Source organism: Rhamphochromis longiceps, linkage group LG4, assembly GCF_057381845.1.
Source record: "Rhamphochromis longiceps isolate RC_006_pf linkage group LG4, R_longiceps_female_GT1.1, whole genome shotgun sequence".
Lineage (NCBI taxonomy): Eukaryota > Metazoa > Chordata > Actinopteri > Cichliformes > Cichlidae > Rhamphochromis > Rhamphochromis longiceps.
Window position 1 is genome coordinate 34,508,101 of NC_140560.1, and position 18,505 is coordinate 34,526,605.

The window sequence follows — 18,505 nt, forward strand, 5'->3', positions numbered from 1 at the left end:
CACCCCTCATTCAAAAGGGCTCTTTGACAGCTGCCCTTTCACTGAGAGTATTTGTGATGAAGCTTCAGTGAACAGTAGCTGGACCAGCTGAAGGGTCGGGTGCATCTCTCAGACCCCTTGCAGGAGTTTTCCCAGTCTCTTGTGGACATGACTTTCAGATACTTTCCATCTACTGTAGATAGTTTTTTTTCGGCCTGATACTTTTTCTTCTTTTGTCCTTCACTTGTCCAGTTTGCTCAGACAAATGCTGCGATATGCCAAGTTTTTGGCTGTTGGAGCAGAAATACTATTTTATGTCTGTCAAACTGTGTTATATTTGGCATTTTTCATAGATTCAACTAAGAAATTGGGAACAAAGGATGTGTTTCTGTGACAGGCTGAAACAAAGTGTCTACAGATACAGTTAAGTGGCTTAAACAAAAAAAACAAAACATTCCTCTGAAAATAGTCAGATGGCGTGGACTTACTGGCCCTGTGATTGGCTGGTGGCCCATCCTCACCCTCCAAAACTTTGGAGAATTATTGCTCAAGACCGCTTTAAAGAATTACAAGAATATCTGACAAAAAATTATGGTTGCTGGTGTCAGTATGTCAGTAATTTACTGAAAACTGTACTTTAAAGTTTGTATTTTAAAACTGATCAAACATAAAACTTTACTTGTAAAATTACAGAGTAAAACGTCGTTAAACGCAGTAATAGTATAAGTAGATTGAGAGCGGAGGACTTGAGGTGCTGAATTATTTCTTGTAGACGATGTGATATCTCGGCCGCTCAGACTAGAAGCAGCTCTGTTTTTGTTGTATAAGAAGTTTGATCATGAATATTCAGAACCAGCAGCAGAGAAACATCAGTGGAAATGTTAGAAATGAGTCACAGCTCCTCAGCTTTTTTTAAATGTCCACATCGCTTTGTAAAAGCACTCTCTGCAGGTCTCGTTGGAGAGGTTTGTGTTCTACTTTCTTCTGTGATTCTATCTCTGTCAGGGCGTCATGTTTGACGAGGATGCACAAAACTCTCATCTGAGCTTCCTGATCATTCACTGGAAACTCACTGAGGAAGTTGCACATCATGGATTAATGGGGAAGTTTAAAATAGATGCAAAGATTTAAATTATAAGGCCTCCTCTAACCTCCACCCACTCAGCTTCACATCCTCACTTCTCTGCCCTGATCAGCTGTTACCTCTGAAAGACTCTCCGAAGCACAGCCTCAGTCAGTTTGGCCAGCCAGCCCTAATGCCTTAATAAATAATGTTTTAATACATTTAAAATAAACTTTCTGCATCGGAGGTTTGAGTTTATCCATCGCTGATGTAGTTTTCTTGCATAAAAAAAGTCTCTCCTCATAAAGTACGAAAGAGTAAAAGTAATGATAGAAAGGAGAAAAATATGTATAAAAATGAATAAATAAAATTTACACAGAGTCATTTCAATGTGACAACATAAGCTGTAAACATATCAATAACAATAACTTCACACCGTTACGCTCCCTTAGCTGTAGTCACCTGGCTGTGCCGTATTCTGCGACCTGTAGATCCACCACAGCTGCCATCCATCATCTGGATCTCAGGATCACTGAGATCCAGATGATGGATGGCAGCTCTCCTCCACATGTCTCATCCGGATCTGGCCAAGTGTCTGATTCAGCAAAAGAGCCGAGGTTTGTGCCGGCAGAGAGGTGACGTATTTAGAAAAGAGCTGCGGGGAGTGACGGCAGGTCCACGTGCTGCAAACCGTGCAAGGTGAAGGTGATGGAGGGGCGATGATGTCAGAGGACACAGAGAACAGGTGTGCTCTTACACTGTGTGCTGATCTGCAGACAGTTATCTTTACATATGTGTGCATGTTTATTCATTTTCATGACATCTGACATCATATCATCTGTTTCACATTAACAGTAACACTTTTACGAAACTTCTTCTCCTGCTTTGCTCTTGTTTTTCATCCTAATGACGCTTTAATCTATTAGCCTACTTTTTTTATGTAATACACTCTTACTCAACATATTATGAAATTATTGCTTGCATATTTTTACATAACTCTGCTTCCTTCTTTTCTGCTCATTTTTGCCTGTTATTAATAATAATTTCATGCTGTGACACAGTTTTCTTTTCCTTCTTCTCCTTGATGGATTAATTAAAGATTCAAATGAAGTCATCTCCACGCTGATTAGATGAAACTGAATTTCATGAATTGAAGCCACAAGGGTTTAGATCTTCATACTAGCTGAAACTGTCAGTTTAAATTCTTAAACAATGGTCTGAAAATGGTTTTAACTGGACTACATTTAACATGTGAGCATGAAAACAATCATAACTCATAATCATAACACCAAAAATATCTGAATAAAATCCATCCTTATTGAATGTAAGTGCTGTGTTGTTGTCTCCTCTGAGACTCGTTTGTATTCCCCTTCGGTCTGACGGTGCGGTCGTCTTCCTGTCCGTCCGTGGCTGGACTTTTGAGCTGGCCAATGCTTGCTGATGTCATCCCCCAGACTTCCTGTATCCAACACAACCACGCTCCTTATCCCAAGTCTTCTCTACCACCTCATTTTACAACATGTGGTTTGTTTGCGTGGCTGTTTCTGGGTCTTTTTCATTGTCACGCATGATTCCTCTGTATTGATATCATGTTCTTTTAGTGCTTAAGGACACGTATGTGAATTTTAACTGAATTTAAATGTGGATCCTGAGTTTCCTCATTTGTGCCCTTGTACTAGTGTGCAGAAATAGCTCCACAACTTTTTATGATCATTAGTTTGGCTTAAATAAAAGCCTAAAACGGGCAACACAGGTACCAGTGCAATTTTCCATAAAAGCATCTTATTTGGTTGCACTGCCTTTAGCGAGAAAGACTAAAGAGACTGACCTCATTAATTTGATTTTACTCCTTGTGAAATTCCACATCAGTAAATGCAAGTTTTCATGAGGGAAACACAACATGTGGCTACAAGCTGCTCTTTGCATAGAAATAAAGCTTTAAAATGGGCATTGTTTTTAATGTCTTTATTTAATGTCACTGTAACTCGCGCATCTTTTTTTTTTAATGTCATGTTTGCATCTGTTATGATCTGTTTATTTTGTACACTGTCATTTAAAGAGCTTTATTCTGTATTCAGTACCTCTTTTTATAAAATTAAAGAGTAAAAAAAATAAGGAAATGCATTCGGCTTAGGAGTCTGCCTCCAGTGGCCATTAGAGGAACCGCAGTTTTTGGCTTCATTTTTCAGATTTGGAGGATTCTGCTTGAAAACATCTACAAATCTCCTCTTTTCAGATGCTCATATTTCTTATTTATAATTGTAATTGTTCATTTTTTATACTACACTGTAAATATTGTGTTGATGTATTGTATTGTTCTTGTTTTCATATTTATGTTGTTCCTGATGTGTGTTATTGTTGGTCTTCACCGAGGTTTAAGTGCCGGATGTGCGGCAATCATAATAAAAACCCTTGAATCCTTAGGGGTCACTTCCATCTCACCCTATCCCAGCATCATCCTCTGTCACACCAATCCTCTGCATGTCCTCCTTAACTCCTTCCATAAGTCTTCTCTGAGGTCTTTCTCATTTCCAGCAGCCTGGCAGCTCCTTCTTCTCTTTTTCCCATATATCCACTAAACCATCTCAGCTTTGCCTCTGATAGAGTCTCCTCGAGTCATGTCATCCCCGTTTCTTTTATCTTGTACCCAGAATAATCTGCAGGTAAATTAAAACCTCATGTCAGACCGTCTTTGACCCTTTTTGCCAGTAATGTAAATTGATGGAAATGCGTTCCTGTTGTTTGCTGTCTCTGGAAGCATCCGGTGTATTTCATGAGTCCATTATGCTCGGGCATGAATTAGTGCCAGCAGCAGCTGAGCAGCAGGACCACAATAAAAGGCTGAATTATTCCTGACAGTGAGACTAATGGCAGTATTTTTCTTGCCTCACAAATTCAGTATAACTAAATTTCACTTACAGAGATGGATTAGCTGTTTGTTTACTGAGGCTTGAAGTGCAGCAGCTCCCGCAGAGCGGTGATCAGTCCACTAATCAAGCAGATAAATTAATAAACATCTAAGTTTCTGTTTCTGCTGAACTTCACTGGAGGAAAATATCAAAGCTGGCCTTGGCAAACGCACATGATGGCAGGCTGACGTGGCACAGAGAGGGCGACGTGTGCAGAGTTTCACCTTAAATAACACAAAATCCTCTAGTTTGGTGCCAGAAAACAGCACTCGGCACACTGAGTTAACCAAAAAGGACAAAAAAGGCTGCAGACTGGTCACTGAGAGCAGCTTTTACTAAACAGCCAGATTTGGATATGTAGAAGTGATTCGAAATAGAAGTACAGGTCATACGTCCCATTCTCTACCCAAACATTTCCAAAACCATCAGATATATGCTTACAGCTCATAACCCTGTATCATATTTGATTTGTGAGTTTTTGTGAGTTTTTCACATTGTCAGTGTGATTTATGCACCTGTGCTGAGGAAGGCAGACTCATCCTGAGTACATGATGTCAGTCAACACTATGAGACCCATAGAAAACTGCAGATTTGGGTCCAGTTTGGATCAAACGCCCCTTGCTATCTGGAGCAATGCTCAGTAAATGACTGGTTTCTTTTTTTTTTTCTCCTATCCACTTCACTGGTTAAATTGTAGGAAAAATATATCAAAAGTGGGATATCTGCTCTTGTGAGGTAATTTTATAATACTTTACATCGATATTTATAAGTTTACAAAGTGGACGTAAGAAATTATTTTTGTTGGCGACTGGCAAATAACAAAATGGTGCATTAGCGCCACCAGCTGGTATGGAAAAGGTCGTGTTTGTAATCAGCACACCTGCTTTATAATTGTTTGGCTAGACCAAGTAACACACAAGTGGCAAATACACTAAAATAAAGCTCATGACTAAATAGACAATGACGCCAACCAAACCCCAAATCACCCCCATGACATGCAGCACATGGTTTGACCCAATAAGGTGGCTTCAGGATTTAAGGGGTCTCAGGCAGCTCACAGGTGTTCCCTTTGTGTCATTTGGGAGAGTCTGCACCTCCAGCCACTTCTGCAAACGTGGTGGTAAGTTTTTAAAAAAAAAAAAAAAAAAAAAAAATAAAAAATTGAGTTGTTTGTTTGACTCTGTAAATGTAGTTTTTGGGAGGTGGGCTCACTAAAAGTCAAATTTTCTAACTGCTTAAGTGTCTGATTGCAAATGAAGTGCGTCTGTGTGGGTAGATGACGTGTTGGGCCTAATCTGTTCTCGTGGGCATGTGTGGCTATACCTGTAAAATATAGTTTTCTGGCTAAGTTATGAACAGTCATATCTGACTCTTTTATCCCTGCAGGTGAAGCACTTCATGGAGGATTCCCTCCCTGATGGCACCTCTTCTCGTCGCCGTCTTTAACCTTTCTGATGCTTGATTGGCTCGCAGATAAAATCAGAGGGGGACATGGTTTTACACTGTAAATGATGAGCTCAGCTTCAAAAAGGGTGAGGCACTGAATATCAGTGTATAAATTGGACTCGCTGCTGTTATATCTCTGACTCTTTGTGCTTCTCTGCAGACTCCAAGCCCTGAAGACGGTTGGTGTAAAATGGACGAAGAGACGAGAAAGATTTCTACTACAGTGAAATGCCAACTCCAGCGTAAGAGGCTAAATGCTGATTATCAAGTAGAAATGTACTGGCTGTAAACTGGTTTGTTAAAGGCTGAGGCTTGTGATTATGTGTTCAGGTGGTTCACAGAACAGCAGTTGCAGCGCTGCAGAGGAGCTCCTGAAGACCAAACATGGGAGAGTTTGCTCTGAGGATGCTGGAACTTCACTGGAAACTTCTGCATTTGTCAAGTGAGTTTAAAAACTGAAGCCTCAATGGTTTAACAGATCCTGGTTTGATACATCACACTTGTTTCTTCCCACAGATGGCGTCCATGGTGCAGGCGATGGACTAGCACATCAAGGTGGCTTAAAGCAGGACAAAGCCCCGGTGATGCTTTCACAAGACCTGCGCATACAACTCCAGGTCCACTGGCTCTCAAATGGCTATTGTCTGCACTGCATTTCAGACTTCCCCAGGCAACTGGGTCAGTGCAGCTTCTATCTACAAAGGAGCAGAGATGGACGCTTCCTGAGCCTCCCACACAGGAACCGCATGTTATCATTCAGGGTGCCGTCATGGCGTTCTATCAGATGATCGCGTGTTACATACAAGGTTTTTTTTCTGGTATCGGTAACTTGAGGTACCTTCCTCAGCCAGGAGACGAGGTTTGGAGCTCTACGTTTAGCACTTAATACTCTCCAACTACTCTGTGGTTGGTTTCAGGCACTTACCGAGTCCTCTTAGGTTAGGATTAGGCTCTTATTCCTCTTTGGTTAGGAAATTGTATTTTTTTAGCACTACATATCGCTCTAGGTTGAGTTAGTCTAGACTCTTCCTTTATTGAACAAAGGCACTTACCGAGTCCTCTTTGATTAGGATTAGGCTCTTATTCCTCTTTGGTTAGGATTTAGGCACTTAACCAGATCCTTAGGATTTGGCTCTCCACACCCCTCCTCGGCTGGCATGAGGAACTCCAGATTCCTCCATGGTTGGTTTGTTACTCTGCTGCTACAAGACACTTTGTATGTAACTGAGATACCAGCGGCTTTAAAACTGCTTTGATGGCTCCAGAAAGAGACCATGCTAGAAATGCCAGACCTGTCTCAAAGCTTGTGGAATCATTTGTGGCCATGTTGCTGATGGAATGGACTGTCTATGTTTTGACTAATAAATAATTTTACACCACTAATCTGCTTGAGTCCTGGAGTTTACTAAGGTGGCTGATTTTAAAACAAAGATCGCAAATCAGTCCAGCTCAACTTGTGGCTCAATTACATGTCAGAGTTCGGTCTGTTACCTGTTGAAACTTAAACCTACTTAACTGGTCTCCTCCCACCAGTGTTTGCTTTGTCAGATTTCTGCTGCTCTTCTTTAATAGGGGGATCTTGGGCTCTCTGAGAACCTTCAATGATGGAGAACTGCATTCACTTTAAACAGATAGTTGTAGTGAACTTGGCAAACTAAACTGCCTCAAGCTGCAACTCAAAAGGGTTTTAATATGGTGCATGAGTGCATAAATTTCCACTGTACACAATGAGGCTGGAAGTCAAAGCTGAGTGCACATATGTAAGGCTAATGTGCAGCCCCACCACTAGTGTAGTTTTGCGTTCTTGGTGAGCTGTCGTGACAGTCTAAACCTAAAAGTAATGCTTTGGTAGTTGCTTCCAAGAAGTTTGCCTGTCAGTGCCATTTGCAACACTCGGGTTATCTTTTCCTCTAAAGGAGTCTAAAACACTTAGACGTTAGGTCAATGTGCTACTAAAAAGGAAATCTGAAACTGTAATATTCTACAAGTGAGTAAGCAGAGTAGGGGAGGAACAAAAGCAGTTCAGTTATTTTGGGTTGAAGTTGTAAAACTGAAGTTTTCTCAGATTTGACTGGAGCTTCTAAACTAATGTTGAATTAAACAGTTTCGATTTCAGTCTTTAACTCAAACAACATTTAGTTTCATGGTGGCGATCGTGGCTCAACAGCTGGGAGTTTGCCTTGTAATCGGAAGGTTGCCGGTTCGAGCCCCAGCTTGGACAGTCTCGGTCGTTGTGTCCTTGGGCAAGACGCTTCACCTGTTGCTTCCTGGTGGTGGTCAGAGGGCCCGGTGGCGCCAGTGTCCGGCAGCCTCGCCTCTGTCAGTGCGCCCCAGGGTGGCTGTGGCTGCAATGTAGCTGCCATCACCAATGGGTGGATGACTGAGTGTGTAAAGCGCTTTGGGGTCCTTAGGGACTAGTAAAGCACTATACAAATACAGGCCATTTATTATTTAGTTTCAATCATCTAGACATCGAAATGCTTTTAGATTTCGTCAACTACATCTAAAGGTATTTGTGTATACGTCTGTACTTGGGAGGCTTCCCCTGAAAAAATCTTGCACAACATTAAATGCAAAATATGTCCACGTGTCTATTTATGAGAAACAGGAAGCTAGTTATACAGTTTCTAACCTTACTGCACAAGGAGCTTACTCCTGATTGGATTACTTCCAAATCGCCTTTCTATACCACTTAATTAGCTCTAATTGGATCTCACCCTACAAAATATTTTCATCTCATTCTTATTTGCTGACTGAAGTGTCAGAACATTTTTTTAGTTATCTTCTTGTTTTCGTCAGCAAAAAACAAAAATTTGTTTTAACAAAAATGATTGGTCAACAAAACTTACACTGCTCTGTACTTCCTGTTTTTCTTCATTCGGGTCCTTTCAACATTATTTAAACAGAAGCTTCAGAAAAAACATCTAAATTCAGTCTGAGGCTGCTGAGCTGTGAGACTTGGGCTGTGGGTGAATAGTCCAAATAGTCACTTTACAATAGACAGATGTTATTTATGACTTTTTTTGTTTTTTGCTATGAAATTGTCCATAATGTAATACGAAGCATAATTTTATCACAGCAGCATCTTCAGAGGTCAGATGTGGGTTTACAGCCTGATGTTCAATGAACAATGAACAAAAAATATCCTTTTTTTCATCTGAAGGTTGTGAAATTCTTTCATTACAGCAGCTAAAAATGAAAAGCAAACAAAAAATGAAGTAAATGAATAAAAGGGGGATGTGGTTCAGTTATATGAAACACAATGTTACCAAACAAACATAAGAAACCTACTTAACTGATCCTGAAGCCTTCCTTATACATATACTACAGGTACCTCATCCTTGCACCCGCACTCCCCACAAGCAGGTGGTAGTAATACACCTAACTGCCAAAAGGAAGAGGAGGAGGAGAAGAAGAAGCAGCCACGCCCTTTCATGCCACCTGCAAAGGTCTTTATCCCTACCATGACCTCACAGATCACTGGTAACTCACAGAAACAAAGAATGTAATAATTTCTGTGTAACCCTGCAGGCTGAAAGCGTGTGCGTCATCTAAACAGGTTAAAAGCATGATGGTAAAAGTTTGACTTTGAGTGGCTGCAAATGAAATAAACCTGTGCAGGTAGGTGACCATGTGTGGCTGCCGCCATGACAGTCAGTGACTTTTGTTTGTTTAACTGATTCTTCATGCGGACTGTTTGCGCTATGGTATTTTTCTGTCACCTCTATTTTAAGCTCCCAACTAAGTTTGTCCACTCATGTTCTTGGGTTCAAATCAATCTGCCCACTGGTTTGGGTTAATGGTTTAATCTACAAATATTTAGCCCCCATTTAACCTCTAAACCTTAATGAAAAAGCAGCAACAGCTGGAAAGGTTTAAGACGTGCAGCGATTGACGCAGGAGTATGAAGAGCATTTTACAACTCTGCAAATTACTGAATTTAAATATGTTTTTTAAATTTGTTTGTTTTTTGAGGTTTTCATTGGAGATTTTCCTCTAATAACAAACTTGTCTACCTTGTGCTGACCACCATGCCATCCTCTAATCAGTGATGTTCATTTACATTTTTCCATTCAAATATCTTAATTATTTACAGCAGGTCTCCCAGACATGGATTGATGGGAAATGGGTGGAAACATATGTGAACATACAGTATATAAAACAAAACCGGTTTATACATTTTAATGAGTTTGGAAGTCAATATTTGGTTTGACCACCATTGTTCTTCAGCACGGCCTGAACTCTGTTGGGCCGCCTTCTGGTAATTTCTTTTTCATGTGTAGTTCTCCGGGCTTCTTGAAGGACATTCAAAGCTCTTCTTTGGGTGTTTCTGCCTTTTCTTCTGGTCTCTGTCAATGATGTTGACGTCTGTGGAGGCCGATCCATGACTGAGTTTGTGTTCCTCTATCAGAGTGTGCTTTTACCACATTGGTGGTGTGTTTGGGATCACTGTCATGCTGATCCCAGCTGGTATTATAAAGTGGATCAAAGTGGCCACACTGCACACAATGCTGAGATATGCTTTTAGGAATCGCTTGTTCAATTCAAAGAATTGAGAGACAAAAGCCAACAATTAAATGACTCTAAGCACTATGTGGCAATGAGAAATTAAAACGGGAAGAAACCTCTGGCAGAGCCAGGCTCATGGAAGAGCAGCGATCTGCCTCAACCGGTTGGGGGATGTGTGTGAAAATATTATTTTATGCCTGTCAAACTGTGTTAATAGATCAGCAAAAGAAATGGGAACAAATTGTGCTTTTCAGACGGGTGGCTGGTAACAAAGTTCCTAAAGATGTAATTTAAAATTGGTTCCTTGCTAGGTTTTCTGTTAGTTGTAGACACAACACTGGCTAACCTCTTGAGTTAGGAGGCTTTTTATACTTGAATGATTCATAGGGTTAGCATTAAGTGGCTTAGCAAACAAAACTTTCCTTTGAAACTGGTAAAAGAAAAGACTGGAAGTGAGTGTAAAAGCAGCCAATGTCAAAAGACAAATTTTGAAAAACCTTCAGAAAGCCTGAAGAACCTATTGCTCAAGACCGCTTTAAAAGTTATAAGAAAGTCTGAGTGCTTTGAAGACAATATAAAGAAATGCAGCTGGGTTGAGACTTTTATCGAGGACTGTTTACTGGAGACCTTTCTCTGATTGAGCCGCTTGTTCTGTTCGCAGTCTTCTAAACCTTTCAGACGCTTGAGCCCCTCCCAATGGAAGCCAAAGGAAAGTTTGACTTTAATGCAGTAACAGATGATGAGCTGGGCTTCAAACAGGGCGACATAGTCAAGGTCAGTGCGTAACTTTACTCAGCTGTACACAGTTTTCATTAGTGCTGTTGTGCTTGTCTTCATAGTAAAGGTTGTGCCTCAGCACTACAAGCAACCCATTTAACAGGCGCAGCTTTTACTTTGAAGGCAAACTCTCTCCTTTACCAGTTTGTGTGGCACTCTTCAGTTTCACAGCTGCTTCATGAGTAGTTGGTGAGTATTTGTAGGTAAGTTGCAATCGAGGTGCCAACCTGTGGGTTACTACAACAACCAAAGCAACTCAGTGAAGAGCTCTATACCTCTTTGTGACCAATTCCACCCAGTGACTAAGAACAACCACTGGTCAGTAGGGGAGACCGGGGATAGTTGTAACGTGGGTCAGTTGTAACACTTCCAATTTCTCCAATCAGGGCTAAGTTTCAAATGATGTGACTCATCCTGTGCATGCCCAACTCAGTTCTGCTATCACATGTGAAAAATCAGCACATTTTGTCAAACACAGACAATTTAACACGAAAAAAAGTAATTTGTGTGCCAAAAAGTAAGTTTTTCTACTTTATTTCAATTTGTAATAGCATTATTTGCTTTGCAGTTAAACTCATCAAACTTAAATTGTGTTATTTGTATGTCTATGGGGATATATTCTGTGTAGGTCTTTAGTGCTAATGTTTTAGGCGTTGGCTGTAATGTTAGCTAGTTCATGGCTATAGGAGTCTGGGTCAGTTGTAACAATAATGCAGATGTTACAACTTACCACACTATTACTTTAACTTATATTAAACAAGTTGGGGCAACGACATCAGCACAGAGAGGTTCACTGGTCACATTTGTATATGCGGTTAATGCCATTGGCAACACAATTCCTCCACTGTTTGTGTTCCCACACATACATTATGCAGACCACTGTGTCAGAGATGGACCAGTAGGAAGTACTGGTAGTGGAAATAAATCAGGATGGGTGCAAGAAACAGATTTCCTCATCTTTCTGAAGCACTTTGCAAACCACACCAAGGTAAGCCATGATAAAAAGTAATGGAATTGCGATGCTGGTGAACAACTACATTTTTTCAGCTTCATTGTTATGTTCAAAATTGGTGCAAGAGTTGTAGGTTATAATGCCCACTGAGCCAATGGGACCAAACTCAAGGAAGACCAACCAAAATTAATGAAATATTCAGTTGCAGAAAATTCCATAATTTGTCTTTTTTGGGGGGTTGGTATATGTTCAAAAGTTAGATTTCTGCATTCTGTCACACACACACACAGCTACATAAATGGATGTAAGTGCATTCATGTGTTGAATAAACAAAGATTACATGTTAATGTTTTGTTAGTACCCTTATTTCATTGTTACATTTCACCCCAGGATATGTTACAACTAACCCAGACTATGGGGTTAATTGTAACATTTCACTCTTTGTGTTTGAGGCCATACCATGCAATGGGTAATTGTGCTGCAGAGAAAATAGCTGCACTATTTAATAGCAGAGACATGTAAATACTTTGCATTACATTTTGAATCCACTACCTTAAAAGAGCTCCAATTTACAGACAGAAATGTCAAAAATGTTACAACTATCCCCGGTCTCCCCTATGTACGACTCGTTTTTTAGGGGTTTCCATCAGCTGGTAGTATTCCTTTTTTTTATATTTATTTATTAATAAAATACCTACTCAGCCAGGGTTCCAAGTGAGGTGAGTTGAGCTGAAAATGTGCTGTCAGCAAACTGCATGCCACTGATTGGTCAGAGAGTGACATCACTGGATTAGCCATGAGAGCGCCTCATTCACGACTTTTGAAACCCCATCCATCCATCCTGATATCCATCCATACTTTTGAAACCCGGCAATGAAAATGGCTGCACACAATCAACAGGTACACCATCACATGGTACGCATTCCCTCAGTTACTATGTTGTTCGTGTCACATGATGTCATGGGAATTTTGGGCCGGGTTGCTATAAAAACACCACCAACACAGAGGTGGTAATTTAACTGTAATGGAAAATGACCAAACGCCAAGTTGAGGTGAGTAGGTGCTAGTGGAAAAGAGGCATTAAATTCTAACTCGGCATTCCTCCCATCTTTTATATACAGTCGATGTATGTTGCATGTTTGAAACCATGGCAATCGCCACCTGCTGGCCAATAAAGAGTTCAGGTGACTTTCATTTCTACAGGTTACCTCCAGTCTGTCCCAGCTTCTCAGTTTAAACTGTGGTTTTGTTTCTTTTCCTGTGTTATTTTTCATCATGTTCTGTTCTGCTTAGCTTGTGACTCACAATTTCCCCTTTATTGCAACCGATAATAATAACCGCTTTCCCTGCTTTCATCACAGCAATCGGACGTCACTCCCACAGATGTCCGACTGTGTTAAATTTAAAAACTGTCTGGGATGTTGTCTCAATATGTGGGTTGATGGATGGGAGGTTAAAATGTGATGCAGTCCAATATAAGTAAGAAATCTGATACTCCTGTATGAAGTTTTATCTTTTCGCATCTGGACAGATTATACGTTATGACAACATCTGGTGTAAAGCAGAGATGAATGGACAGGAGGGGCTTGTGCCACGTAACTTCCTTGACATTCATTTTCCAAGGTAAGAAACAGATGAACAATAATCCGCTGCAAAAGCAGAAATCCTTTTCATTCTGTGTGCAAACCATTTAAAATGACTACAAAGCAGGAATGAAGAAGATGCCCTAAAGTCAGCTGCACATTTTCCTTCAGTAACACGAATGTACCTGAAAAGTCTCAACATTTTCACACTTTTGAGCTTAGAAGTTCATTTAAGGTCTTAAAAAGCCCAAATTTAGATGTTAAAATCGTACAGGAAAGGCCCAAAGGCAGGATAGTTTTGCTTTTACAACACTGGCTGGTAGGTGTGTGTACTTGCATGTTTGATGCATGTTTGCATCAGATAGTCATGAGCACAGGACCTGTTTCTGCAGATGGTTTCGGGAGGATGCCACTCGTGGAGATGCAGTGGAATTCCTGATGAACAAACACGTGGGAGAGTTTGTGATCCGAGGGTGTCGGACCAGCCCCGGAAACTTCTGCATTTCTGTCAAGTGAGTCAAGTGTGTCTCCCAACTAAGTATTACACACATTACATTGTACCTGATCATTTAGACCTTTTTATTGCCTCAAAAGGGAGAAATAAATACAGTTCATAAGGCGTTTATGATAAGGTCACACTGGGGAAAATGGTGGTAAAAAAGAAAATGATTCTGTTTGCTATGAACTGCCACTCGCAGTTTCCATCTTCAAATTCATTTCTGATACATCAAGACGGTGTTAAAATGGAAATAAAACTGAGTCAGTCTGCTATTAGTCTGCAATTGAATGGGGTCAAATTGGCCGTTGTGTGCAATCTGGTTCATATAATATGGTGATTAACTTTGATAAACTGGCAAAAATCTCACGTCTGTTGCGCTCTGCACACACAAAAATTGACTTTAACTACTTCCATTCAGTGTCCAGCCAGAACTTTCTAATAAGGATGTATAATTTTGAAATGTGTTTTTAATGTTGTGAGACAGACTTAAAGTTCATAAATTCTCAATTTTTTATTTTCAGTTCAAAGACGTTTGTTTCAGTTGTTCTAAAGAGGTTTATGTAGTCAAATGTCAACCATTCGCCCAAGCCCCAATGAGCCATTCCCTGTGTTCTTTTCCTCTTAGCATTTTACTAGCATCATTTTTATTCGCATTTCTGTTACTTAACTGAAACTAGGTTTGAAATAACGTTAAGTATAATAAACTTGGTGTGAGTGATTTATAATAAAGTTATTCTGACTCTTAAATCTGTTCTCAGGTATGAGCAGGGCATGATGCATTACAGATTGCTGAGGGACAAGAGAGGTCATTACTTCCTGTGGAGCGAAAAATTCACCTCTCTGAACAAACTGGTGGACTTCTACAAAACCAACTCAATCTCCAAAAGCAGGATAATCTACCTCAACGTCAATGGGAGCCTGGACCAAGGCGGCCCCTCCGATGATCAGCCAGTGAGACATGATTGCTTTTATTGAAAACCTCAGATTTAAAGAGCAGTTTATGACAACAAGCAAGTTACGAGGCATGCTGCTTCAGTCAGTTTCAATTAAATAGTCCAAGAACATCAGTTGTCTCAAGGTGCTTTACATTTTAAGGTAAAGACCAGTCGATACCCTATGAGGAGCACTTGCAGGATGGAAGAATTCCCTTTAGATAGGAAGTGACATCCAGCAAATGCACGTTCAGGGAGGGACCACCGTCTAATGTGACCAACCAGCCAGTAACTGAGGGAAGACTCACAGATACAAGTTTCAGGCATCTCTCTCACTCCTTTCACTTAACAGGGTGGTGTCACATGTTGGTTGTTTTGTTTGCGCAGTGAAAAGTTAAAATGGTGCCAGCATATCACATCTCGCTTATTCAAATATTCCAGCGTTGCAGCTGTCAAGTCAATTCACTTTATGGAATTAACCTGAGAGGACGAGAGAGTCCGTGCACTTTCAAACTCTGTTAGCTTGCCTTTTGATAAGGTGATCACACCAGCAAACATTACAACTTTAAACATGTGGAACACCATCGAAGTGTAGATGCAGCACAGGAGGGCTGATCGGGATGACCTCATCCAGCCTAAACTGTGCAAGCCTCATCAAGAAGTTGTCTGTCGGGTATTGATCAGTGTTTGTTTTTCCTCCCACAGACTACGTCTTGTTTTCAAGTGATGGCGATGTGCGACTTCCCTGCTATACAAGACGACGAGCTTGGTTTCAACGCAGGAGACGTCATTGAGGTGCTGGATATGTCTGATCCTTTTTGGTGGAAAGGGAAGCTGAAAGGAATTATTGGACTGTTTCCTGTAAATGCCACGAGACCACTGTGAGGAAATCCACCCCTGATGCTTTTACTACACCTGCTTACACTCGGACTCGGCCTGCAGGTGCACCTGCCCTCGATTAAGAGTTTCTAAACCTTAATGAAAAGCAGGCTTTTAGATAATATGCTGCACATCAGCCTTCAACCAGAGGAGTGAGTCAGTACAGCTTTTTATCTACAAACGAGCAGAATAATGATGAATGTCTGCTCATGTTTTAACACATGGATGTATGCCCTACACACACTTTTTTTTTTTTTAACCTTTTAAATAAAACATTTTATGTCCAAGATTAAATCTGAACTCATTATGAGGGGAGAATTTTTTCACTTTTCTTATTACAAAGTTGATTCCTGTCAAATCTATCCTGTGACATTCCCTGTTACTTATTTCCAGCTGATAGACTGTACATTGAAGATGGAAATGGTTGGTGGTCTGAAAAGTGAATTCCTAAAGCTGCATTCTTTCTAATGGCCACCAGGAGGCAACACCTGCGTTTGGGGGGGAAAAACAAAATCCTCTGGCTGTATTCTGTCTTCTGCCCCATCCATGTTTTCATGGTGGAAACAAAAACACAAAGGTTACAATGTGCTTGTTAAGTGATGATGTGACAGCCCTGTATTTATAGGTCCAAGCATCTCCTTCACTGAACAATGGCCTCGTCTTTTAAACACATCGAGTGGATAAAGAGAGAGTAATTTATCTGCAACCAATCATGTCCCAGGCACCACAGAAAATAATATTCTCTGACTGACTTGGTTAAGGAGCTGAAGTTTACAGATGTAGGTGCAGGAGCAGGGCTTGCTGCTTGTTTCCATTTGGTTTTCTAGCAGATAAGCAATTTAATGTTACTTGATTATTATTATTTATTTATTTTTTGTTAGCAAGATTTAGTATTTATTTATTGTCATTGTCAAGAACAATGAAATTGCGTTTGGGGCTTCCATACAACCCAAAAAAAAAAAAGAAGAAAATAATAAATACCCCTTAAAACCCAAGTGTACATATTTAACCCAGTGTGACTCCAATGCAATAAGACAATCCTTAGCAATAACATGAGAACATGACAAGTAGTGTTCGTAGAAATTCAGACAAAGACCTGAGAAACATGACAAAGTACAACAATGCAACCCATTCAATATTATTGTACTGTGAGATATGATATCAGATATGATAGTTATCTATTTAAGAAAGAGGGGGGGCAGGAGGGGGAAGAGAATAAAGATATGATGCACCAATGCAGACCAGTTCATTGCTATTAAGAAGTTGGATATGGTTACCTTCTCCCTGAGGGCAGCAGATGGAAAAGGTGGCGCGCAGGGTGATGTTGGTCCCGCAGGATACTGTGCACCCTCCTCAGACAGCGAGTGGGGAAGATATTGCTGATCTCTGGCAGACTTGTTCCAATAATTCTGCCAGCTTCTTTCACCACCCGCTGGAGTGCTTGCTGATCGGCCTTGGTGCAGCTGGGGAACCACACTAGATTATACCAAAAACTCAGCAAGATCAATTTTATAAAAGTGTTGTTGAGGTGAAGTGTGGACAAACAAAAGAACCCATCTGACGTACATCAAAGTCACTTTACTTAAAAATCAGCAAAGGAAGGGGGGGGCATTTACATAAGTGGAAGTTCTCTACAGGCTTTTAGTTACTACTGGGCCCAAGAAAACACAACACATGCTGTCAAAATGAATCTGTAGCACTAGTAATGGTACTATCAGCTTATTTTATTGCATTTTGATTGTTTAGTTTTCGGAAACAAAATAAGCCACAAAATACTCAGAATTTCAATTTTAAAAAGTTATGGCACACCTAAGGAAAGCTAAATACTAAATGGAAACATGAAGGTTTTAACATGTTACTGTATTTCATATCTTACTGTAAACTATATGTGCATTTTTTTGCATGGTATTAACCATCCTCACTCCAGTGGAAACATTTTTGAGAGCTGTGCTATTTCTGGTTTCCTCGGACAGAATTGTGCAGATGCACACTTCTCTCTTCCAAAAGCTGTCATCACTTTCTCTGCTTCACCTGGAGGTAAACTCTTTTCTCATATACAGAAATTTGGTGTGCTGAAGATTGCACAAGTCAGTTGGTTCAGAATGCCCTGATATGATATTCACAGTGGTAAGAATAAAACAGACTGGTGTGCGCACCTTATAAATCTAATGGGGAATTTCACGTCCACACTAACCAGGATGCTGCAGAAGAATAAGTGATGGCCAACCACAAACCAGTTTCTCTTAAAGTATTTCTTCTGGCCCATTCTGCATTTATCATCATGGTCATTTCTATTATTTTAGTTGTATCCAGAATAGGTTAGCCTGAGGTTGGCTTTAAAAAAGAAAAAATGGAGATTGACCCTCGATCTTGGGACAACCAAACTCTTGAAAAGGTGATTATGAAAACATTCCTTAGAAGTTGCTTCAAAGTAAAGGTTAATGGGCAGGGATAGCTCAGTAGGTAGAGTGATTACCCCATGATTGGAAGGTCGGGGGTTCGACTCCACTGAGCGGCTACCTTGAGGTACCCCTGAGCAAGTTTCCGTCCCTACACACTGCTCCCTGGGCGCTGCATTGGTGGCTGCCCACTGGGTGAATGGGTTAAATGCAGAGGAGTAATTTCCCTACGGGGGCTAACACATACACATAAAAAAAACAAAAACATTAATGCATTGCTTACCTCCCAGTGGATATAAATAAATAAGAATATGAAGAAAGAGGCCGACGGCAGCTTTTAATCCACTGCTTTGATTCTGCAGCTGAAGATGGATAAATGTCAAACTGTGAGGCTAACAGCTGAGGAGCACTATGACCTCACCTCACTGCCTTGTGGAAGTGTAGCTATAAATAAAAGAAGTGTTTATTTAAAAGGCACAATGAGCCTGCAAACATACGTGAATTAATTTTCATTTTCATGTTCAGTTATTTCAGATATATTCATAGATAAACAGTGAAGGTAATTTAAATTTACAGAA

At 40.4% G+C, this 18,505-nt stretch overlaps 1 protein-coding gene and 1 long non-coding RNA gene across 2 annotated transcripts; both read left to right on the forward strand.

The window, feature by feature from the left end:
* The first annotated feature begins 5,016 nt into the window (after positions 1-5,016).
* LOC146672181 (uncharacterized) lies at positions 5,017-6,766 on the forward strand. Its single transcript, XR_014911621.1, has 5 exons — positions 5,017-5,071; positions 5,338-5,483; positions 5,558-5,639; positions 5,728-5,839; positions 5,914-6,766. It is a non-coding gene; the product is annotated as an uncharacterized LOC146672181 (long non-coding RNA).
* A 2,079-nt stretch (positions 6,767-8,845) lies between these two features.
* LOC146672182 (GRB2-related adapter protein 2-like) lies at positions 8,846-15,760 on the forward strand. The gene is made up of 6 exons (XM_085405301.1): positions 8,846-9,018; positions 10,568-10,680; positions 13,167-13,258; positions 13,611-13,730; positions 14,476-14,668; positions 15,355-15,760. Exons 2-6 carry the CDS (start codon positions 10,603-10,605, stop codon positions 15,532-15,534), a joined length of 663 nt encoding a protein of 220 aa, XP_085261427.1. The 5' UTR covers positions 8,846-9,018; positions 10,568-10,602; the 3' UTR covers positions 15,535-15,760.
* Positions 15,761-18,505: the final 2,745 nt, after the last annotated feature.